This window comes from Pipistrellus hanaki, assembly GCF_964339955.1.
Source record: "Pipistrellus hanaki genome assembly, chromosome: 3".
Taxonomy (NCBI): Eukaryota; Metazoa; Chordata; class Mammalia; order Chiroptera; family Vespertilionidae; genus Pipistrellus; species Pipistrellus hanaki.
The window spans coordinates 129,706,103-129,731,196 of NC_140505.1; the positions used below are offsets into that span (position 1 = coordinate 129,706,103).

A 25,094-nucleotide genomic window follows, 5' to 3' on the forward strand; every position below is an offset into this window, starting at 1 on the left:
GCATACACCTTTATCATCTCATCATAGTAAGGGTATTAACACTATTAAAAAACAATTGTTTATGTTTTTCCTTCCTGGACTGACTACCTCTGAACAGGAAACAAGTGATATTATCTGTGAATCTCCAATGCCTAGTATAATTCTACCCAGTTACCTGAATTTTGGAGGTATTATCAGGCACCCAGCCCACAGGCATGGTATGTACGATCCTCTGGGTCTTGGGTAAGTCAATTCATATAGCCTTTTTAAATACCCCTATGTACTGTACAGATCACAATTTAAAGATGAAGTTTTTAAATCAAGCTGTTAAATCAGGTTTGCCTTATTCTTCATATTGAAAAGCTGCAATGTTCTATAGTAATTCTAATTTTATTTATTTTTGAATATATTTGTATTGATTTCAGAGAGGAAGAAACATCAATGATGGGAGATGCCTCCTGCATGGCCCCCGCACTGGGAATCCAGACTGCAACCCAGGCATGTGCCCTTGACCAAAATCGAACCCGGGATAAACATTCTATCCACTAAGCCAAACTGGCCAGGGCAGCAATTTTAATTTTATAAAGATTAAGTCCTCTTCACACTTCTGTTCTATGAATGTCCTAATACACTAGACTAGATACAAGACAAGACAGACTTTAGAAAATAATTCTCTACAAAGAGTATTGTTAACTTTTATCAGTCAGGGTCCTGGCAAAAAAATTCATTCCCCCCACATATGGTTTACATGGGGAAGACTTTAATACAGAACTATTACTGAGTAGGATTAAGGGAGGGAAAAATCAATTCTGAGGTGATAATATTATAATACTGATACACAGAAACAAGAGCAACAGCAGCAGCTGTCATGACCTGTATGTCTAACTGAAAAGGGAACAGAAATGTTACCCAAATCCAGTAAGAGCGGAGAGCCGTGAGAGGGCTGCCCTGTGAAGCAATTACTGGTACCTCTCACAGAGATGCTGCCCCTTCCAGAAACAAAGAGTCAGAACAGGAGGAAAATAGTGATTCCTTCTCCTGCCATTGCCTCCCGAGTTAAATCACAGGAAACCAGTCCACAGAAAATTGTGAAGCAGTCATCCAGGGAAAGCTCCATGGCGTCCAAGCAGGCCAAGAATGGACCCTGGCTTGAGGAGAGCTCAAAAGAAAACAAGTAGCACACATTCTCCTGCAAATAAAACCCTGAAGGCTATTAGAATAGATTTTAACATTCTGAGCATTTAGACAATTTTCTATGCAGTGATTTTTTTTAATTTCCCCAAAGTATTTTATTTTTTTAAATTTATTATGGTCTCACATAATTGTCCTTATAACCCCATTCCCATCCCAAACCCCTCCCTACATATGCCTCCCCCACCCTCCCAACCCCTGTTGTCCATGGCCACTGGCTAGGCCCATATGTATGCACACAAGTCCTTTGGTTGATCTCTATGCAGTGATTATTGTACATTCCAAATCTCTATTTCCATGTTACAAGTCTTGTGAAAATAAAGATCACTGTTCCCATATTTTCTGTTTTTGAGTTAACAGAAACTCTATTCTAAAACTGATACAAATTAGGACCTACGTTAGAACGTCACCTCGTTAACTGGGGCCCTAATGGGTTTGGCTTAGTGGATAGAGCTTCAGCATGCAGACTCAAAGGTCCCAGGTTTGATTCCGGCCAAGGGCTTGAGCCCCAGTAGGGGTTGTGCAGGAGGCAGTTGATTGATGTTTCTAACTTTCTACCCCTCTCTGTAAAAATCAATAAAAAATATATATATTTTTAGATTTTGTTAACTTGGGTGTATTCTAGGGCCATGACAATAAAATCTATAAGGGCTTCAAGGTTTCTGAGCTTGATCCCCAGTGTGGGCGTGCAGGAGACAGCCAACAGACGACTCTCTCATCACTAATGTTTCTCTCCACCCCACCCCCCCTTGCTCTCTGACATCAATAAAAATGTATCTTTTTAAAATGACTCTTTCCTAGTTGAAGTAACGGAAATCATAAATTCTCCTACATAAGAGAGCTTAGGCTAAACAAAATTAAATGAGTATGGAAGACTAGGTATTTTCACTAAACAAAAATAAGTGGTTAATAAAGGTTATGTATAACTGAGAACCAAAAAATTAGTGCATGTGTATCACATTTGACTTGGACTTAAATTACCCAAGGTAACTATTTCATTAATGTTTAAGGTAGTTAAGTTGAAAACAACTCTATACTAATAAAATCATTCATATTCATTAAGTTACAAGTAACAAATCACTAAAAAAGGTAAGACATGAGTAATTATTTAATTTTTTATTTTGATGTACAGTATGAGAAATGTACTTTTAAAACAACAACTTTATGGAGAATAAACAGCAAATAAGTTAGACCCCTGTTAACGTAAAAGGTCAGCTAAATGTCTAAATTTAAGGATATAAGAACCACACATCAACTTCGATTCCACAGTCTTCTTTACGAAGTTGAAGTCTTTCAAACTTTGCTATGAACTGGTCCAGAGCATAACAGCATATAGGAATGCTTAACAAGGGTGGTGATCAGGGACACGTTTCCTGCAAGGATTACACAACATACACTTTAGAAATAAATCAATGGTAAGAATAAAAAGCATGATTGTAACCAAGTTTGTATTATTAAGACCATTATAACCCAATTCTCTACAAGATGTTTTTACCTAACATCCCTCAACTATAATTTTATTAAAAAGACTTTACAAAATCTATGAAATAAAAGGTCCATAGTAATTTAGCAGTTCTTAATTTCTTGTACAAACAACCTGCTTAAACAAATACGTCATTTTCCAGAAAATGGTTAATATGTATTTTCCAGAAAATGATTAATTCATGTTTGCAACTACTATGTGTTAGGGAATTTTACTAAATTAGTCAAAAGCAGTTATTCTTAACTAGCAACTGTAAAATGACAAGGCTTTAGAGCCTCTAGATGAAAATTTTTGGATTACTGAAGAAAAAAAAATCCAACAGGTAAGGTGATAACGGGGTCAAGTAACTCGTCAATAGTACCTCTTACACGTTAAATTTTTATTCTCTCGTAACCATATAGTGAAAGACTCAGGAAGGTGGCATAGTAGGGTTCCTAGTGAAATTATTTACTTAGTGCCTGTTCATGGAGCTAGGATTTGAGAAACACTGCTTCTAGAAATAAAAAGGTACTATTAAAGAAGCAGAAAAGCATGAATACAGAACCGAGGAGCATAGATAGCATACTGGAATCATATAAAGAGATAAACCCAACCTCAAAAGCTTATGGAAGTATGACCAAAGGATGTTAAAAGATGTCAATATAGAAAATTATTAAGCAGCTGTAAAAGGGCACTGACCATGAAAATAAGTCTTCTGGATGTTATTAACTAGTATGAAAAGAAAGTCCACAGCCCAGATTAAAATTTCTAACATATTTAATACACTTAAACCTCTAAAACAGTTTTACCAGATCAAATGAGATAATACAGTGTGTATTTCAAAGGTAGTAGAGGGAGCTAAATTATTGTGAAGATTTCTGAGGAGTGTGGCTATATGACCTTGACCCAAATCAGAAAAGTTTAATTATAGAACTGTTTCCTTTTGCTATCATTCTGCTTAAAAACAACAAAAATCAGCTGGGACCGGTTTGGCTCAGTGGATAGAGCGTCGGCCTGCGGACTGAAAGGTCCCGGGTTCGATTCCGGGCAAGGGCATGTACCTTGGTTGCGGGCACATCCCCGGTAGGGGGTGTGCAAGAGGCAGCTGATCGATAATTCTCTCTCGTCGATGTTTCTAACTCTCTATCCCTCTCTCTTCCACTCTGTGAAAAATCAATAAAATATATTTAAAAAAAAAAATTTAAAAAAATCATAATTGCATTTAATCATCTTTTGGTGGCACTACTTCTAAAAAAACTTTCTGTCAGTTTCTTTTCACCAATTTTCCATTTCAATATATGGAGAGGGAAGTGCTCCTCATTATCTTGTCTTCCCAGTACCAGAAGCAGGGAATTTCTAGATTTTTCATTCCAGTCCTCTTTCCACTACATCACAGTAAAATCAAATACCATTTCATCTGTTCTCTCTACATCCAAATCACTATTCTCTACTCTTTCCTTCCTCTAATAGTATTATGATAGTTGCCACTCACAAAAGTCAATGAAATGAGTAATGCAGGGTTCTACACACAAAAAAAAGTCACTTTGTAACTTTGTGCATTTAAGGTACAATTTCCTAGTAGCATCCCAACTTCCTTCCTGTGCTCCTGTGTAAAACCCACTCTTGCTCTTAATTCTCTGACTTCTCATTCCTTCTTGCAGTTGCTTAGTGGACAGCTCCTCTTTTCTGCATCCATCATTTCCTCTCTAGGAAATCGCTCCCTCTTAAGCTGAATTTTCAAGGTAAAGACCCATACACCAGCCCTAGCTACTATCCCACTTATCTGCTCCCATTTGCAAGACTCCTCCAAAAAGCAGTCTATATACACTTTCTCCAATTCCTCTTTTCCCATCCTTTCCATTCCACTAAAACTATTTGCCAAGATTACCAATGGCCTGTGTTATTAAACACAATTTTTTTCTATTATTTTTTAATTGATTTTAGTGATAGAGAGAGAGAAACATCAATGAGAAAAATCGATCGGCTGCTCCGTACTGGGGACGGAACCTACAATATGACCAGGAATGGAGTCATGACCTCCCGGTTCATGGGCCAACACAACCACTGAGCAATACTGGCCAGGCATTAAATCCCATTTTTAAGGTCAAGTATCAGTCCTTATTTTACTTGACCTATCTGCATCATTTTGACAATTGATCACTCTTTCTCCCTAAATCCTTTCTTCACTTGACTTCTGGATACTCATTCTCTTGATTTTTCCTTCCACTGTGGTATCACCCCCCCCACTATTCTCACCTTTGGTATTACGGGAAATCTCAAATGGATATAAAAGCAGAGATTATATCATGAATCTAGTTTGAATCTTTCTAAACTGGAATTCTTCAGTGCTCAGTCCTTAAGACTCCTTTCCTTTTTTAACTACATTCATTCTCTTGGGGACTGGGTCAGTCTAATGGCTTAAAATAACACACATAGGCTAACAACTCCTACATTTATAACTATAGCTCCAACTTCCTATTAAACTACAAAATCAACTACCCAACTCAACTATCGAAACACATCTCAAATTCCCCAAATGAAATCCCCTTCTTCCCCCCCAAAGCCATCTTAGAAATGAGAAACTCTATTTCTCCCTACAAAAACCTTGAATTAGCCACAATTCCCTTTCCTCTCACACCTTGCATCCAACCTTCAAAGTTTGCACATAATGTATCTTTTATCAACCACTTCTTACCACCACCTTCACTTCTACCTCCCGGTCCATGCCACCATCCCCTCCCATCTCCCGGTACCATCACTAACAAGTAAAAATAAATGATTTTGGTAACTATTTAAGAGTCTAAAATTATTGACTAAATATTCAAAAGTTAAAATTTTCTTGCCATTTAATCATTTTAATGTGACTTTTAAAAGAATTTGACATCTTTAGAAAAGCTGCTGATATAGAAATATGCAAGAAACTGCTCATTATGTGCTTAAAAATGTCGGTTTGGCTCAGTGGATAGTGTCAGCCTGTGGACAGAAGGGTCCCAAGTTCGAGTATGGTCAAGGGCACATGTCCAGGTAAGGGGCTCTACCCCAGTGGGGGGCGTACAGGAGGCAGCTGATCAATGATTCTCCCGTCACTGGTGTTTCTCTTTCTCCCTCTTCCTTTCTCTCTCAAATCAATACATTTTTTTTAAAATGTCGGTATAGCCCTAGTGGGTTTTGTTCAGTAGATGGAGCGTCGGCCTGCGGACTGAAAAGTCAAGGGCATATGTCCAAGTTAAGGGCACATGCCCATGTTGCTGGCTCAATCCCCAGTGGGGGCATGCAGGAGGCAGACAAACAATGTTCTCTCTCATCATTGATACTTTTTTCTCTCTCCCTTCCTCTCTTGAAATCAATAAAATAAACTACAGGAAACTCATTGTTCCAAAAATAAAGAATGAATGCCGGTATGGAAAAATGTGTCCAGGACAGGAATGACTGGAGCTGATCCATTATGGTAGGATTTCAGTTCTTCCCCTGCCCCCAAGCTCTCTGGTTGACTATTCCAAGCCTGGCTTTTTGTGTGCCCTTTCAATCCTGAGTTACCCTGTGTCACCATACCTTACTCCCCTACATTTTTCTGGCTTAAATCTAAGAGTTGTGATTACATATTTTAAGTAACTTGGCATAATTCTTTTATCTAGGCAAAAATGGCTACACTTTCTATCAACTACCATATCTTATGTAATAAAAGGCTAATATGCAAATCGACTGAAACAGGTTGCTATGATGCATACTGACCACCAGGAGCTGCCCTCTGGTGGCCAGTGCACTCCCATGGGGGGGGGGGGGGAGGAGACACACAACGACTGACAACGGACCCTGCTCAGCCAGAAGCCAGGCTCATGGCTGGTGAGCACAGTAGCAGTGGTGGGAGCCTCTCCCGCTTCTGTGGCAGCACTAAGGATGTCCAACTGCCAGCTTAGGCCTGCTCCCTACAGTAGGACATCCCCTGAGGCTCCCAGACTATCAGAGTGTGCAGGCCAGGCCCCCCAAGTGCACAAATGTCATGCACCGGGCCTCTAGTCAAATATATGCAGCTACCTGTTTGTTTCCATGTCAATAATTTTTTCTAAGAAATGTTTTATAAAGTGCTCCAATACCTTGGTGCTGCTTTGATGATATTATCCACACGCAGAATCACCTCTGCTGCTTCAGCTGCACTCAGAAGAACTTGCCGTTTCACTTGGAAACTTTCTGTTATGCCCAGTATTGCCATGTCGCCAATAGTACCTTCCTTCATATCTGGAAAGAAAGTTTTTACTAAATAAACTACGGTTTTAACAAGTATCAAAACATCATTAATGACTTTTAAGAAATGAAATTAATAAAATTACAGAACCTAATGACTCAAGTTTATGACTCAAGAAAAGCCTTTTAAAAAGTCAAAACCATCAACTACTAATGATTTATATTAATGGAGAACTACTAAGTCAAATAATGAAAAATTTACACAAAACCTTATACTAGATCACCTACCTATCTTGAACATATATATAAAATTATTATAGAAAATTTCTAATTACCATAATTCTTAAGCACTGGAAGAGAGAATTTAGAAGTCAAATATTTTTATTCTTGTGAGAATCCTAACTCATACAGATCATTATTCATCAGCTCTCTTATCCAATGGCAGAATTACTTACTCTCTAAGATTGACCCTACAACATCCTGGAGAGTTTGTTGGGATATTTTTCTTTCTGAATTAAGCTTGCCTTTTTGGCCATTTTTATCTTTGTATCAGAGATCTGCATTCAAGAATGTCTCAGAATAAATCTACTGTGAGATTAGGAATTGATGCTGATTATATTACGATATAGTGAAGTTTACACACTTCTATCAGAATGTAAGTACTGTTTATGTACTTAAATTCTATATTCATAATATAAAAAACTAGTTACAAATCTTTTAACTAGATTTATACCCTTTATGAAGTAACAACGTTTGGCAGTGTTAAGATTATGAAGTAAAACATTTTTCTAGATTATGTAATGCTTACAAAAGGGCCACAGGAGTCTTTTATATGGTTACCATGAGAATTCATTTTTTAAAAAAGGTAAAGAACTTGGTAAAAAGTTACTCTTAATAACTACAAGGTCACAATTGATTTCTTACCCAGTCCAGCAGTTGTATTGCCTTCACTATGGGCAGCTCGGAGCTGTGCCACCAGATCTGCACTGTCATAGCCTGCGTTGTCAGCTATTATAGTAGGCAACTACGAAGTGGAGAAGACAAAAATGTTACTATCTATTATAGTATAATTCATTTATGCCTGCCCTGGCCGGTGTTGTCAAGTGGTTAGTATCAGCTCAACCACCAAAGGGTCGAAGGTTCAATTCCTGATCAAGGGCACGTGCCTGGGTTGTAGGTTAGATTGCTGGCCCTGGTTGGGGCGAAAAATATCCTTGGGTGAAGATTAACAACAACAAAAACAAAAAACATTTATGCCTAACTAGGATAGCTTCTTAAAAATACATAACACTGTAAAATCTGCTTCCTTTTAATCACTACTCAAAGAGGATAAACTCCAGAATCGAATTTGTTTTTTTTTGAATCCCCACTTAATAATATTTTTCCCATTAATTTTTAGAGAGTAAAAGGGAGAGAGAGACAGAGAGAAATAATTGCTTGTCTCCCACATGCCCCTGACCAGGGCCGGAGCCTGCAACCGAGGTATATGTCCTTGACTGGAACTGAACCCAGACCCTTCAGTCCACTGAGCAAAACCAACTAGGGTCAGAATCAATTTTTTTTGTTTTGTTAATCTTCACCCAAGGATATTTTTTCCATTGGTGTTTAGAGAGTGAAGGGGGCAGGGGAGAAAAAAAAAGAAACATTGATGTGAAAGAGAGACATTAATGGTTGCCTCTATTACACTGTGCAGGCAGATGCTCTAACCACTGAACACACCAGCCAGGGCCAGAATCAAATGTAAAAGTAGTATGAAACAGTTCTTTTTCTTAAAGGCAAGGAAATAAACATTTTGTGTCCAAATTATAAAAATACTGATGTCCCATTGCGCAGATTCGTGCATATTGAAAGGAAATTCCTTAAAAAGTGACCAGCAGGGTGGGACTGGGTGAGACAGACCAGACATGCCCTGGAACCAATCTTATGTGGTCCCTCCCTGGCCAACCACACCTCGAAGGGTGTCTGCGGAGTGAGCGGGGTCTATCGGGCAGGTGGGGTCCCTTGGCCTGGCCTGCGGGGATCGGGCTGAAACCAGCTCTCCGACATCCCTGAGGGGTCCTGGATTGCCAGAGAGGGTTGTCGGGGGATGCACCCCGGAATTGGGCTCCCTTCTCTCTGGTTCTGGGGTGCATCACCCAAGAACCACAGCTGCCAAGTCATCGCAGCTTGGCAGCTCCTATGTTGCGCATATGCCCCTGGTGGTCATTATGTGTCATAGCTACCAATCAGATGATCGCTTAGCCTTTTATATATACAACAAAATTTAAGTTCAGATCTCTTATTTTTAACTTACCATTCTCAGTGCTTTAGCATAAGACTCCATTGCAACAGCTTCTTTACCTGGTGTTTTATTGGCAAGCTGAGACACAGCATTAGCCATCAGCATCTCTGAACAGCCTATGGATTAAAAATTGAATAAAATACCACATGCTTAGTTGTCTCAAAGACACTAAATTATTGACTTCTCTTAGATATATCAAGCACTTGCAAATTAAGTGCAAATACAATATGTAGTTTCTATAAGAACCATTAAAAACCACTTACAATTTATACAATTCTTTAAGAAAATATATAAAATGTTTTTACCTCCTCCATAAACTGTTCTAGAATCCTTCACAGTTTGTGCAAGAACACAAAGAGCATCATGCAAAGATCTTTCTGCTTCATCTAAAATTTGTTGAGTGGCACCACGAAGAACAATAGTGCAAGCCTCACCTAATGTTAAAAAAAAAAATGTCACAATGAGCAAATTATAAAACAAAAATTTGCCTTCTATCATTTATGTTTGGTTCTATTACTTTGTTTTGAAAGCTGATGTCTCCCACTGTTACACATTCTCTACCAGCAACCCTTGTTCATAACAGTTCTAAATTATCTAAAAAAAAAACAAGTGTGTTGAAAATGCACTGTTCCCAAAGATAATATAAGGCTGACCTCACAAGAGATTAAAATTAACATACACCATACTTCACAAGAATTAAGACACATCATATTCTAGTAACTATATAACTGTTTTTTTGGTGTGTTTTTTTCCTCTTTGTTTTTCATTTCAACAGAGTCAAGCAAAGATTTAGGAACCTAAACCAGGATCTACATGGTCACTCACCAAGGGCTACCCCAGAAAAGTGAATGAGCGTGTCTTCTCCAATCATGACTTCCTCAATAAGCTTGCAATGTCCAAGTTTCACAAGTTCTGGGTGGTCAAAGGTAGAGGCAATTTCACCACCTACGAACATAAATACACAATAGATTTAAAACTTGGTTTTTAACAAGCAGTAATGGACAGATAACATTTTTAAAAATTGCCAACCACTGTTTGAAGCACCTTAAATGAACTGGGTTAGTCTTTGTAACAAACTTGAGGTAAGCTCCATTATCATTTAGAAATGATAAAATTAAGGCAAAGAGATGTTTAGTTTCTTATCCAAGGTTTTACAGCTTGAACAAGTAAGGTAAAGCTAGGATTCAAGTCCAAGCAGTCTGGCCTCACACCTATATACACATACTGCATACTACAACCCACAACCTGAAAGGTTAAACTGAAACTTTAACATGTACCTTTAAGACAGAATTTAAATACAGATTCTCTTCTGAATCCAGTCTAGAAGACCAGCTCTCCTATGACCCAATTTCTCAAAAGAAAAATGAGAATATTTGACTAGTCCTATTATGTCAACAGTATTATGACAATAGATGTACAAATTTTAGAACCAGCTTAAATAGTCAACACTTGATATCTGCTAATTATCACAATAACTGAAATGTTAGCAAGCCCCTGTAATGCCTAGTAAAGGAGGAAAGCATAATATATAATTTCCAAGAGCAAAGTTAATTGAGGTGTCAACAAAATAAACTTCGCTTTCTAGACTTGAGACCCAACAGATGTCTGGGACATCATATCACAAAAATGATACTGATTTGACTTTTGAGAATTTTTACTTATCCTATATTCACAAGAACCAATTTCACACACCTTGACAACATTCAAGCTAATAGAACGAGAGCCACCCTGGGGTCAAATTCAGTTAGTGTGCTTAGTGCAGCAAATTTTGTTGAGTATATGTCTCAATTTCATGTATAGAATCAACTTATGATATCAATTTATGTGAATTATCATTCACATTTCCTATGTCTTTAATTTTGTTGCAATAAAGAAGGACTTACATAAACAAGAGCACCTCAAGTTTAATCACCTTAAGCATCACGTGTGCAATGGCTTTTAAAGAACTTTAATTAGAACAGGTAAACCCACTTCAAAGCAATTAATAAAAGAAAAATGCTTCTTTTAAGGTCAGATTATGCTTCCCAGATTATTAAAAATGGCTAACGAGTCAAAACTAGTTTGGCTCAGTGGATAGAGCATCGGCCTGCGGACTGAAAGGTCCCAGGTTCGATTCTGGTCAAGGGCATGTACCTTGGTTGCGGGCACATCCTCAGCAGGGTGTGTACAAGAGGCAGCTGATCAATGATTCTCTCTTATCGATGTTTCTAACCCTCTATCTCTCTCTCTCCCTCTCTGTGAAAAATCAATAAAATAAATAAAACAGATTAACTTAAAAAAAATGGCTAAAGAAACGAAACAAAAAAGAGGGGGAAAATGGCTGAAGAATTGAGATGAGACTAATTCTACTCTACATTAAGTAGTATCCTTTAATTCTTTCTAATATTCATGGCAGTTCCAAAATGAATTCAACATTCCCGTTGGCTTTACTTCCCAAACCCCAATCTCCTCAATTCTCATTGCCAGATCCCAAACCAATCTTTCCAAACTATTAATTCATTTACAAAAACATGAAAATACTTAACCTTATCTGTAAACACAATTTCTATTTCACACAACTGGGATATCACTCATATCTGGTTTTGGAGTATACTAACTTTTTATCATACATTGCCAAACTGTTTTATACTAATTTCAACATTTATTGCTTTCAGAAATGTTTAAAAAAATAATAAAAACAATGTTTAAATTCTTGACCCACTCTCTGGTATATTGTTAAGCAGGGGTCCTCAAACTTTTTAAAGTGGGGGCCAGATCACGGTTCCTCAAAGAGCTGGAGGGCCGGACTATATGAACTACTAATCCCTACTGTAACACCTCGGCTGCGCTCACTGCCCAAAAAACCTGGCGGGCAGGATCAGACTCCTCTGCAGGCCGCATGTGGCCCACGGGCTGTAGTTTGAAGACCCTTGTTGTTAAGTGTTCAATAAATATTCTATCATAATTGTACTACCATGCAGGGCATAAAGCATTAAACTACTCACTTAGCACTAGAAATTAGTAAGTGAATAAACTAGGTAAGACATATCCTTTAAGCTCCAGCTTATATATAGACTTTATGTTTAGAACAGTGGTCCTGTGAATTTGAGAAATAATGTAGTATGAATCTTTAAAACACAACAAAAAGAAATCTATACCAAGAGTAAGCCTGATAGGTAATTTAATTATCTATAATAAATCTATAATAATAAAAGCATAATATGCTAACTAGATTGGACGACCTTCCAGATGCAGCTGGGGTTGTGAGGGAAGCAGCAGACCAATGATTCTCTCTCCTCATTAATGTTTCTCTCTCCCCCTCTCCCTTCCTCCTCGAAGTCAATAAAAATATATTTTTAAAAAATAATGGGGGTGCGAGTAGGTGGGTAGAGGTCAATTGGGGGAAAAAGGAGATATATGTAAAATTTTCTACCATTTAAAAATAAATGAATAAACAAATAAATATATTATGTAACTAAAGGTATCCAAAAAGTTTAAATCAGATTTCAGAATAACAGTTTATATTCCAAACTCCTTACAGGGATTTCTTTGTACTCTCAGCAATGAGTTATATACTTGACCCTTGAACAGTAGGTTTGAACTGCGTGGGTCCACTTATAAGTGGACTTAAAAAACTGGATACATGCAGTTCAAACCCACGTTATTCAAGGGTCAACTATTACCATTGCAGTTGGGTGTGAAGGGCTATTATGTTTTTGCAAACTCAAGTTGAGATTTTTGACTGCCCATAATTGATAGTTGGCTCCCCTAACCTGTCCTATTTTGTTTGAGTCAACAGTATTAAACTCAATAAATCCAAGAATGATTACTATGTTTGTAAGAAATTAATTAATGACTTTTCCCCATACCTGTGACAAGAGCCAGGCGTTCTACACCTGCAAAATCTGCATGTTCAATAGCCATAACACCAGCAGCACCAAAGAGCTGTTCAGGATAATTATAAATTAATTGCCTATAAATAAAATACATAAATACATTATTACTTCCTAAGATGAAATACATTACACTAAACAAAAAACAAAGCAAAATTTTTCACAACAGAAATCAAATACAAATGAGAAGGTATCATTTCTTGGCTATATAATAATTTATAAATTGTAATACATCCATGCTAGAATTAAAAACAGGTGTTCCTTTACACAGTCAAACATCAGTTCTTAACTGTCTTCTATCTTGAACAATTTGATTATGGACTAAGTTGTTCAGGGAAAAAATGTGTTAAGCTGTCAAGCCAAACTTTTTGTTGAGAAACCAAACTAACCTGATAACATTTTCAGCATGACAAAAAAAAGGTCTCAGACAGCCAAGATGAGAATGCTTTTGATGCTGGGTCAATCTATGATTAGCACAATTTTAAAACATAAAGTAGAAAAACTGTTGATGTGGATAGCAGTTAGCCAGTGATAGCATTTCAGAGACAGCCATATAGGAAAAAGTGAAGATGTCTCAAACTGACTTCCTGAAACAAACTCCTGGAATGAGTGCTAAAAGTGATTTATATAAGGCTAGTAGTGAATGCATAATTTTTTTTTTTTTTAAATTGGTTATTTGCCTTAGCTGGTTTGGCTCGGTGGGTAGAGCATTGGCCAGTAGACTGAAGGGTCCCAGGTTCGAGTCAGGTCAAGGGTACATGCCAGGGTAGCGGGCTTGATCCCCAGTGGAGGGGCGTGCAGGAGGCAGCCAATCAATGTTTCTCTCATCATTAATGTTTCTCTCTCTCTGTCTCTCTCTCTTCCTTCTGCTCTGCAATCAATAAAAGTATATTTCTATAAAATTATTTTATATTAAACAACATATTAGACATGTACTATATAAAACAACGGTTAAAAAGAAATCATTTGGGAGTCTGGAACTAAGGATCACTTCAATTTACATTATTTCTAATGGGAAAAAATTATTCCATTTTCTAACAAATCACTTTCCAAACAGCCTTCGAGAATGAATTAAGTTTAAGAATCGAGGTCCCACTGTATTGCTATTGGTAGTATCAACTGAAAAGCAACTTAACAGTAATGCAACAAAGCCATGTCAATATTCACATGCTTTAATTCCACTCCTAAGAGTCTACAACAAGAAAATTTGGTATTAAAACATGTAATGAAGATATTTGTAATAATTTTTACATAGAAAAATTTTCCAGAGATCCAATGTCCCTAGGAGAGTGCTTGTATAAATCACAATTTACAAATTATAGAAAGTCTGTAATTTTAAGTAAAAATATATAAATTTAAAAAGTGAGTTACAAGTTTACAGCTTATGAAATTAGACTACCACACATACAGACACACACAAAAGTTAACTTTTGTAAAGGAAAGACTTTCTGAGTAAGACCCTAGATTGTTACTTCTTTATACTTTTCTATTTTCCAAAATGAGCATATGTTACTCTTACAACAGGAATAAAAAGAACATATGTTTAAAAATGTTATTTTTTTTTAAAGCCAAATTATAATTAGTATAATGCACTGCTAGGTAAAATGTCTTATCAGATTCACAGATTACATAGTTGAGAAACTTACTTTTAAAAAGCCCACAAACATTTAGCCTAAACAATTATTTTTCATTAAACATCATCTCTCAAAGTTAACTGCAGCCATTTCATTGAAATGTGATGTTCCTCTTGCTATTTTCTCCATTACTGACAAAAATACATGAAAAAGGCTTACATATTTTTTTCATAAAAATTAAAAGCCCTGCCTTAGCTGGTTTGGCTCCGTGGATAGAGTGTCGGCCTGCAGACTGAAAAGTCCCAGGTTCTACAATTCCAGTCAAGAGCATATGCAAGGGTCGCTGGCTCTATCCCCAGTAGGGGACATGCAGGAGACAGCTAATCAATGATTCTCTCGTCATTGATGTTTCTATTTCTCTCCCTCTCCTTTGCTCTCTGAAATCAATAAAAATATTTTTTAAAAATTCTTAATATTTTTATCTCTTGTTTTATCTCTATGCTTTTAGCTACTTCAAATTCCCATCATTTAAGACAAAACTCCTCCAAATACACGTATACTAATAGCCAAAATTATAGCATATCTGCCAAATCAGAAAATTGTTTTTGTTACTGTTAACATAAAATCATTTAGTAAAGTATAATCAGTAAATATCACTAAAATCTTTGTAATGCTAATGCCTTGTATACAATTATATTTCTATCTGGGGGGGAAAGCAGTTCCTAAATAAATCATTAATTCCATATAAAGTACTTCCATAAACTTTTTAGAAAAAAAATCCTTCCTTAGATCGTTACAAATATTGTTGGCACAAGAATGCACAGACCTGTTAATAAAGCAATTTATCCCATGCTTAAGAATACGTTCAACTTTCTCCTTCATTTTTTCCTTTTCTGCTTGTTCTATTTCAGCTACCTTAGCTGTAGAATCAACTCTTACACGGGAACCAAATATCTAAGAGGAAAGCAAAAAAACAGCATCACTTTTATTACTCCTCAGAGTCCCATAGAACATACATACATTTTTATGTAAACACACCAAAAAAAGTGTACATACTGTACATATATTCATATATAGTCTAACCTTTATGGTACAATAAATTCCCAGCCTGAGTTTATAGCAGTTAGCAACTAGTTTCAAGAAATGTAAACATACCTTTATTTTGTCTGTATCCATACCAGTATTTGCAATAAGAATTTTAGCATTTTCAATTCGCTTTGGTTGATTTACTCCAATTTTTTTATCCAACAGAAAGCCTACAATATAAGGGTAGTAAAATACTTCAAGGTTAATTAATAACTCTTACGAAGTTGTCTGCTTTATCAAATTGCTTTCAAAGAATGCATTTAAGTCTAATTTAAGACTTTAATACTTAAACTAAGCCTAAGCTCCAAGACCCTATAAAGCATTCCACTAGAACATTGAATGCAAAAATTAATTTAGTAGGTCATTTAAAAAATACTGTATGAAATGGAAAAATTTTAGAGTACGGCACAAGTATTAAGAGTCCTAGTAAGCACAGTATTTTGAAACTTTTATCAGATATACAGTATACTATATACACAGGAATGTAAGTTGCAATTTAAAAGTATTAAGAATACTATTATTAGCTTAAAACCAACACAAAAGAAAACAAGTTGTGAATATTTAGATACACAACATACTGCTAGAAATTACTGAGATTCATAAAGAACTGAGATTGGTGATAAAATGAAAAAGCCACGGACAATGGGTCTGATAAACATGGCCCCAATCATACCCCTGCTGCATGTATGCAACCTTAGACAATTTATCAACTTTACTTTGGGAATATAACCAATGACATAGATTATTAGTTACCAGCATAAGACCCTGTTGATTTAGAACTATCATAAGAACACAGCCTCTCTCTTCAGGCTTCTTTCAGATGTATATGTAACTTTTATCTTATTAATCCATTATCACCTTAAGTTTTCTGCTCTATTAAGCTGAACATAATTCTCACTATCATAAGGAATGAGTTTTTAAGTAAAATTCCTATTAGAATACCTGGCACAGAGCAGACATTCAAAGAATGATAGCTATCTTTGTTTTATCTTTCCCTACCACCAGTCCCCTATTAGAAATGATAGAGCCCTTGCACATAAATTAAACCAAGAATATTTTCATAATTATTACTCTTTGGAAGATAAAAATGACATGCAGGAATACCTGAAAGCTAAATCACTGGTAAAACAGAAATTGGAAATCACAACTTACTCCCTTTTTCCTTCTCTATTAAAGATAATGCCTACTTCACTTTCTACAGGCCAGCTTATGAAATAAACACAATGGTAAAGGTACTTGGAAAATTCCTACTTAATGAACAAAATACACCAGTATAGGGAAATAGCACTTGCTAAGACTCTGAGAACACCAAGAACTATATCCTCAACACCTGCCAACTAAAAAATGATTTAACTTATTAACCCAGACCCTTCCTAAAAACCCATGTAGTACTGGAAAATGCACCATTTGAAAACAGCCGATTTAGTAGAATAGTAATTTCTCTTTACTATTTACTAGAGACTGAAAAATATCTTCATGGTATAAAGTAAAATCTGGATATTATCAATGAGATGCTGACATGGTGTGAGATGAAAGACACTCAATTTAACAAATGGATTGAAATGACAAAAATGGTTGCAATATAATTTTTGTCCTTAAAGACATGTTTTCTGGCTTTGTACAGTCATCCTGACTAGCTAAAAACAGGATTCACAGTATTTAGCCTTCAACCTCCCATCAGAGCTTCTTTTCCCACATTTAACATATATACATACATACCTTCATCTAAATAGGAATCCACCAGACTTCCTCCTAGCTTCTTGATGACGTGAATTGCCTCCAGATTACCAGAGCCTTTCAATCTGAGAACAGCTTCTACAGCTAACTTAGTGAAGTGATCTTTGTGCTGAGTAAGAAGTTTTGAGGATAATGTTGTTCCTGCAATGTTCATTAAATCTTGGCGGAATTTATCTTCATCAGAACTACAAAACCACCAAACAAAAAAACTCATGACTTTTATCAAATGAAATGTTTAAGTTTTTTTTTTATTCTTAAATGCTTCTTCACAGATATCAACCCTAATTTACTTGCTATATTTATGCGGATACATGCCTGTCAATTTCATCCCAACCAGTCAGGGCTCACGTGATAAGAATTAAACCATACCAATAAGCAAGAAATGAAAATTAAAGAATACTATTTTCCCCACTAAACTGGCAAACTACTAAAAAAGAAACAAGGAGACAAAAGCATACCAAATGTTGTCAAGATCATGGAAAAACAGGTGCTTTTATAGACAGTGGAAGTGTAAATTTTTTTCTGGACGATTACTTGTAAATTAAAACACACACATTTGCCTGGCTGACGACCCACGAACTAGGTCACAGTTCGACTCCTGGTCAGGACACATGCCCTGTTTCGGGCTCAATCCCCAGAAAGGGATGTGAAGGAGGCAGTCAATCAATGACTTTAATCACTGTTTCTGTCTTTCTCCCTCTCCTTTCCCCTCTGAAGTTAATAAAAACATATATTTTAAAAAAACAAACAAAAAGCAACACCACACATTATCTATGAACCCAGCAGTACTTCTTGGAATATTTTCTTGGTGGCAACTTACTTTGTCACAACATAAAAGTTAACACTGCCTGGGTCAATCAATAACCTCTTACACTGCTAATGGGTAAATATCCTGAATGGTTATTTGGCAGTATCCATTCAAATTTTTCCAGTGCACACACCCAAGCAAACCTTGGGATCTACTCCAACTATAGATAGGTAAATTATACTGTAGTGATATAGTCAAATGCATACCTCGATTAAAGATGTTGTGTAGAATACCAATACCAATACCCACAAATCTGGTTGTTATTCAACTGAGTTAAAGAGACTAATATTAATACTCCTTCACACAATGCTATTATTCGTTTTACTAATGATTAGGCAAAAAAATAAAAACCCAAACTTTAACTTTAGTGGAGGGTAAGCGTGGGGTTTTATGCTGGGGCAGGATGAAGCAGCAGGATAATGTTTGTGTATGCTTTTCTTGTTCTCTAGACTTTGTGCATGGAGCATACTTTGGACAGAATGTCGAATGTTTAAAACAGTAACATTTTGGTATACCAACCCATGATCAACTGCAGAATCCAACAAAGCCTGTCTTGCTGCCTTTGTGGCTTCTCTCCAACCTGCAATGATGGTCTGCGGATGAATCTTTTTTGCAATTAAAGATTCTGCTTCCTATTAATAAACAGAGAAAAATACTTGTCAATAGTAAAAATGCAGGATGTAAGGACTTGATTATTTCTGACATTCAAAACCACAGAAGCAAAAAAGTGAATAAAATGACATTAAAGTTGCTCAGATAGTCTCACCCTTAGTAATTCTGCTGCTAAAACAGTAACAGAGGTAGTGCCATCACCAACTTCATCATCCTGAACCCGTGACATATCTAGGAGAAAAAAATTATATTTGATTCTTCCTTTTTTTAAAATATATATTTTATTGATTTTTTTTTTTTACAGAGAGGAAGGGAGAGGGATAGTCAGAAACATCGAAGAGAGACATCGATCAACTGCCTCCCGCACACCTCCCACTGGGGATGTCCTGGGACTTTTCAGTCCTCAGGCTGACGCTCTATCCAGGGAGCCAAACCGGTTTTGGCTGATTCTGCCTTTTAAATTACTTCTCTGTAGCTTAGCTAATCCTCCAAAAATACCCACTACCAATCAAAGTCTCATTTAACTAGGTCTCCTCACCTGATAAATTCTTTGGAACTTTTCAGTCTGAAATGCAATACTTTTTTTTTAATTTTTTTAACAGATTTTATTCATTTTACACAGAGAGGAATAGAGAATTAGAAACGTCGATGAGAGAGAAACACCGACCAGCTGCCTCTTGCCCTCCCCCCATTTGGGGTGTACCCGCAACCAAGGTACATGCCCTTGACCGGAATTGAACCCGGGACCTTTCGTCCGCAGGCCAACGCTCTATCCACTGAGCCAAACTGGCTTCGGCTGAAATGCAATACTTTTACTATCAACAATTAATGGCACTCCAGAAGCTTGTATTTTAATAATGACAATAATTAAAAGTGGACAACAGTATACTGAATATACAGTTAGTCAGCATAGCCTATTTAAAATTTATTTCAAGCCCTGGCCAGGTAACTCAGTTGGTTAGAGCATCATCCCTATAAAGCTAGGTTGCAGGTTCAATCCACAGTCAGTGCACATACAAAGATTAACTAATGAATGCAACACTAAGTGGAACAACAAATTGATGTTTCTCTCTAAAACAAAAATTGTTTCGAAATGTTAACAAATCAGAATCATCTCAGACTCACCAACTAAAACTTTTGCTGCTGGATTATCAACACCAATGTTTTTTAGAATAGTTGCGCCATCATTGGTCACCATAAGAGAGGCTTCTCGTCCACTGCTTAAAAGAATTTTGTCCTAAAAGGAACATATTTGGCTCAAGTTAAGATCTAATTACATCTTGAACATTGCAAGGTCAATCCATATCCTCATATACTGCTAATGGGTAAATATCCTGGGTGGCTATTTGACAGTATCCATTCCAATTTTTTCATTGCATACATCCCACAAGTAAACCTTGCTCTCTACCCCTAAAAACACTAGAAGAACAAGGAAGATAGGAACAAGGTTATTTCAGCATTGTAATAGCCAAAACAATGGAAACAAACTATCATTCAATACAGTAAAAAATGTAAACTATAAACTAATCAAGATGCCAAATACCATTTACACTTGGAGGCAGAATTTTAACAAAACAGGCTGCAGAAAAACTACATATAAATAATACCTACGATAAAAAAAGTATTACCTTGCGACAAGAAAATACACAATACATAAGATACACATGTATTTACATAAATGAACAAAAATATTGGGAAGATTTACATCCAAGTGCTAACAGCGGTTAGGGTAGGGGGGTAGGAACTAATGGGACTTCAGCCATATGGCTACTGTTTTGATTTTCAGTAAAAAAGAATATATTCATGTCTTACCTGTATAATTAAGAGTTAAAGTTGAAAGATTAAAAAATGTTATTTACTATGTGTATATCCACTAACGGCTCTAAAACAGTATCAAAACATAAAAATTCCTTGTTTTTCTCACCATGCCTTTGGGTCCCAAAGTGCTCTTTACCAAGTCTCCAATAGCAATGGCACCAATAAAGGAAGACTGGAATAAAGATCAAAGAGATTGTAAAAATACATTCTAAGTCTTAAAATTGTAAAAGTACAACTGTATCTTTAAACAAATGAGGAAAACAAGGTTTACCAGACGAGCTGTCTCTGCTCTCTCTTCATCAGCACCAGCCTTGAAGATGTTGACAGGTGCAAGCGAAAGGGACGCCTAAAAAGAAAAAACCCACTTTGAATACAAATATTTTTTAAAAAAATTTTAATTTCATCTTTTATATTTCAACTAGTGGCCCAGTGCACAAATTTGTGCACATTAAAAGGAAATTAATTAGAAGAAATGTTTTAATATTGCTCTTCGCCCTTTTGAAGAGTCAACCAAATTCACAATCAAAGTCAGATCAAAACACCTGAGTGACTGGCATCAGCGAGAGCTTTATACGTATCAAGCATGTGCAAGTCAAGTTACCCTTTTACTGATAAAGAATAAACGTGCTTAATTAGACCTGCTTTCTAATTTAGCCAAACTTTTTTTTTTTTTTTTTTTTTTTTTTACAGAGAGGAAGAGAGAGGGAAGGGGAGTTAGAAACATTATGAGAGATAATCATCAATCAGCTGCCTCTTGCACACCCCCTACCGGGGATGTGCCCGCAACCAAGATACATGCCCTTGACCAGAATCGAACCCGGGACCTTTCAGTCCACAGGTCAACGCTCTATCCACTGAGCCAAACTGGTTTTGGCTTAGCTAAACCTTTTCCAGCCCAGGAAAGCACCTCAACTTCTCTTTCAGGTAATTGTCAGCAACACAGCAGTAAATATCAACACGAAGCACATTATTGTAGATCACGCAGAGAGAACAAAGGGTAAAATATTTAACTGCAGCAGTGTTTGACTATATTCTGTGCAGTGAGAAAACCTGAAGTCATTTTCAAGGTCCACCATTTCTTCTTTCCAGTCAAGCCAAGTTTCTAAGCTTTCTAAACCTCCCTTTTCCACTGAGTCTCCTATCTACCTACTCCAGGACTTCTGTGATGATCAAATGAGATGAGGAATGAAAAGGCTTCACAGACATTGGGTTAAAGTGTGAAATGTCTGCACATGGCTATAAAGCAAGTTGTGTTCCTGGGGTGAAGAAACTGCAAGGCGGCTAGTCGCTAGGGAGAGGAATCCGGGTGTTGCTATATGATGTAATTACCTGGAGGAAGGGAAGGGCACTTAGCATATTAGCCTTTTATATAGAGAGCTGACATTCAGTATTATTTTACATTAGTTTCAAGTCTCCAGCATAGTGGTTAGACATTGATATAATTTAGAAAGTGATCCCCGGGTTAAGTCCAGTACCCACCCGAAAGCCAATATTTGTTAACACATATACTTAGATGTCTTCCATTAGGCTTACAAATGGGTAGACAAAAAATAAAATAAAAAAATTACATGACTGTACTTTTTCAAACAAATGGAAGTTCTCCATCATCCAGGCAGTCCCTCATTAAAGGGGGAGGCGGGAGGGACTTCTAAACGCTGCCTAAGGAAGGCGACCTTTGATTTTGGATACACAAGTGCTCCAGTAATAAAAATTACACACTAAAGAGACGGCCAGAAACAGCAAGACTAAAGATGGTTTTAAACTAAGAATACACCAGGCAGGGTGGTAGGCCGCTAACGGGCCAAGCGCCAGGCAGGAGGGACCGCTCCCGCCCCGCCGCCCCGGCTCCGCCCGAGGAAGGCGGGGCCAGGCTCGCCGATCCCGGCACTAGAAGTTTCTCCGCTGGAGGGGCGCCCCTGGCCTCGGAGTCCGGGGCTGTGGAGAGGCCGTGCCAGAGCGGGCCGCCGGCCGGGAGGCCCGCCCCAGCCGCCAGCCCCCGCGGAAGGCTTCCCCGCGGAAGGGGCGCAGGCCACACGCCACAGCGCGCACCATGTGCGGCGGCTCCCGGGCACAGAAACAGGGAGCCGACGGCGCCGGAAGGATCAGAGGGGCCGTGGGGCAGAAGGACACGGCGGGGAATGGCAGGGCAGGGCAGCGGGGCCAGGCTCACCATGGTTCCGAAGAGGCGGCCACTCACGTTACTCGCTCACAGCTCGCGGCCGGGATCCGAGGGGGAGAGGAGCCGGATGTGACGCCACACGCTCTGCCGCAGGGGGCGGGGCCTCGCCGGCGTGCCGCTCCGGCTGCGTGCCGCTCGCGGCGGAAGGGAAGGGAGCTAGGTCGTAAACGTGCTCTTCACAGCGGGGGGCGTGGCCCGGCTCCGCCCCGCCCCCGGCGGCTCCTCGGGCTCGCGCAGAGGAAGGGGCGGGCCTGACGCTGTGGGGCGGGCGGATGGGCGGGAGAAGCGCCTAGAACTCGGACTGACGCTGCACCCCAGGTTTGCCGTAGTGATGGCGTTCCTGCTGGCAAGTTTTTCTTCAATTTAATCTTTAAAAATTTGACTTAAAGCACCATGTATACATATTGAAGTGTTATATACTAATAATGAACAACCTGATTCACCAACCTCATCACTTCCTCTTTGTTTTGGGGGGTTCCTTACCATCAAATACCTAAGGAAGATTGTTATTGCTATTTTAATAATTTTACTGAGTATTGGGGAGGAAAACACGTTCCTTTTGTTGAATTTTAAGATGCTGTTTTTATCTGGACGGTGACTGTCCAGGACAAGGCTTTCTGAACTCTAACGGAGACATTTACCTTCGCGCCGCTGGCTGTTCAGGAGGCTCTGCATTTCACTCCTCTCCCCCCCCCCCCAGTGACTGATGCATACTCGCAATAGTGTCTTGGTAGAAATCAAAATCAATCCCAAACATTTGTTTTTCTTTCTCTAAATTGGCCTTAAAAAAAAAAATTCGTCTTCTATCACCTACTGATAACCTTTTTTCCCATTTGATTAACGATTAGCAAGCTCTTGGGTTTTTGGCATTCGTTGTCATTTTCCATTTTTGATTGATTCTACCGGGTTAGTTTACACCAGGGATTGACAAACTATGGGGAGCCAATCCCTCCTGCCTATCACCTGTTTTTGTGTGATGAGAGTAAAGAATGATTTTTACATTCTTAAATGGTTGAAAAAATTTAATTTCGTGATACATTAAAATTATATGAAACATATTTTGGTGTCCATACTTGGTTGGAACACAAGCGTACACATTCTTTTTTTAATACTGTGCAATGCAATGGTTATACAATGGCAAAGCCGAGTAATTGTGACTGACTGTATAACCCATGAAGACTAATATATTTATGGTCTTATCCTTTATAGAAAAAGTTTGCTCACTCTGGTTTACACTATTCCCAAAGCTTATCAATGAAGAGGGCTCTTCAGACTGGATATCTATTTGTTCCATTCATTGGTTGATTCTTGTATGTGCCCTGACCGGGCATCAAACCCAAAATCTTGGTGTATCCGGAAAACACTCATTACTAGCATATGACCTAGTAATTCATGCTCATTCATTAAATAAAAACATGTGGATAAGGAACTTGTCTTCTAAGGAACTAAAAAAATACATAAATAATCCGAAGTTCTTAACTTCTGAGAACAAATACCTACACTTCCCAAGATTTGGTTTCTGCCACATCTTTACCACTTATGTGTTCCACGGTGCCCGGCACATAGTAAGCACCCAATTGTTTGTGGACTTGCCTTTCCCCCTCATTGTTTAAGTCATTTCCATCTTGAGTGTATCCAAATGGGCTCTGCAGTGTCACTCAGTAACTAAAAACGGGTTTGGAGACCCAGAGCTAAGAACTACTTTGGATGACCACACATTTAAAACTGAGTCTGTCAAATACTTAAAATTTAATTTCACTTTGATGAAACATAAACCTTAACCCATTATATGTTCACTTAGAAATGGAGGCTGTGATATGAGACAATGAAATAAAACCTCTAATCATAGTTTCAAGAAATGTGTGAAAAATACAGTAAAACTATAAATAGGTGTCCAAGCTTTTATTGGGGCTTTATTGCAATCTACTTTCATCAGTAAGAGGAAAGTATAATCATAAGAACTCCAACCAGATTTCATTCAACAACTTAAGGTCAGTGTATAGTCAGTCTGCTCAGTTTCCAATATCAACTTTAGTAACTCATCATGGAAATTTAGGCCAGAATGACAACAGTAAGCCATCACAAGATCCTAAATCCTCTAAGATTAAACCATATTTTACATATAACTTTGGGACAGTATACTAATACTCTATAATAAGTAAAGATTTAAAAAAATATATTTTAAAAATGTGTTGCTTAGCCCTTGTTGAACTAAATTCAATTATTAGCATATTCTTTAAGTACTCCAGTTACTAAAGGTTTGATTGTACTTCAAGAACTCTGACTTTTCCAGAAATTACAAATTAGTTCTTA

General features: G+C 37.7%; 1 protein-coding gene across 1 annotated transcript; it reads right to left on the reverse strand.

Moving 5' to 3' along the window:
* Positions 1-2,260: 2,260 nt before the first annotated feature.
* CCT2 (chaperonin containing TCP1 subunit 2) lies at positions 2,261-22,989 on the reverse strand. The gene is made up of 16 exons (XM_084878907.1): positions 22,773-22,989; positions 20,874-20,948; positions 20,709-20,774; positions 19,910-20,021; positions 18,939-19,015; positions 18,692-18,804; positions 17,347-17,549; positions 15,697-15,797; positions 15,368-15,495; positions 12,944-13,047; positions 9,921-10,040; positions 9,401-9,529; positions 9,108-9,211; positions 7,739-7,838; positions 6,727-6,868; positions 2,261-2,543 (listed from the first exon to the last, which is right to left on the reverse strand). The coding sequence occupies exons 1-16, from the start codon at positions 22,773-22,775 to the stop codon at positions 2,513-2,515; spliced, it is 1,608 nt and encodes a 535-aa protein (XP_084735033.1). The 5' UTR covers positions 22,776-22,989; the 3' UTR covers positions 2,261-2,512.
* Positions 22,990-25,094: the final 2,105 nt, after the last annotated feature.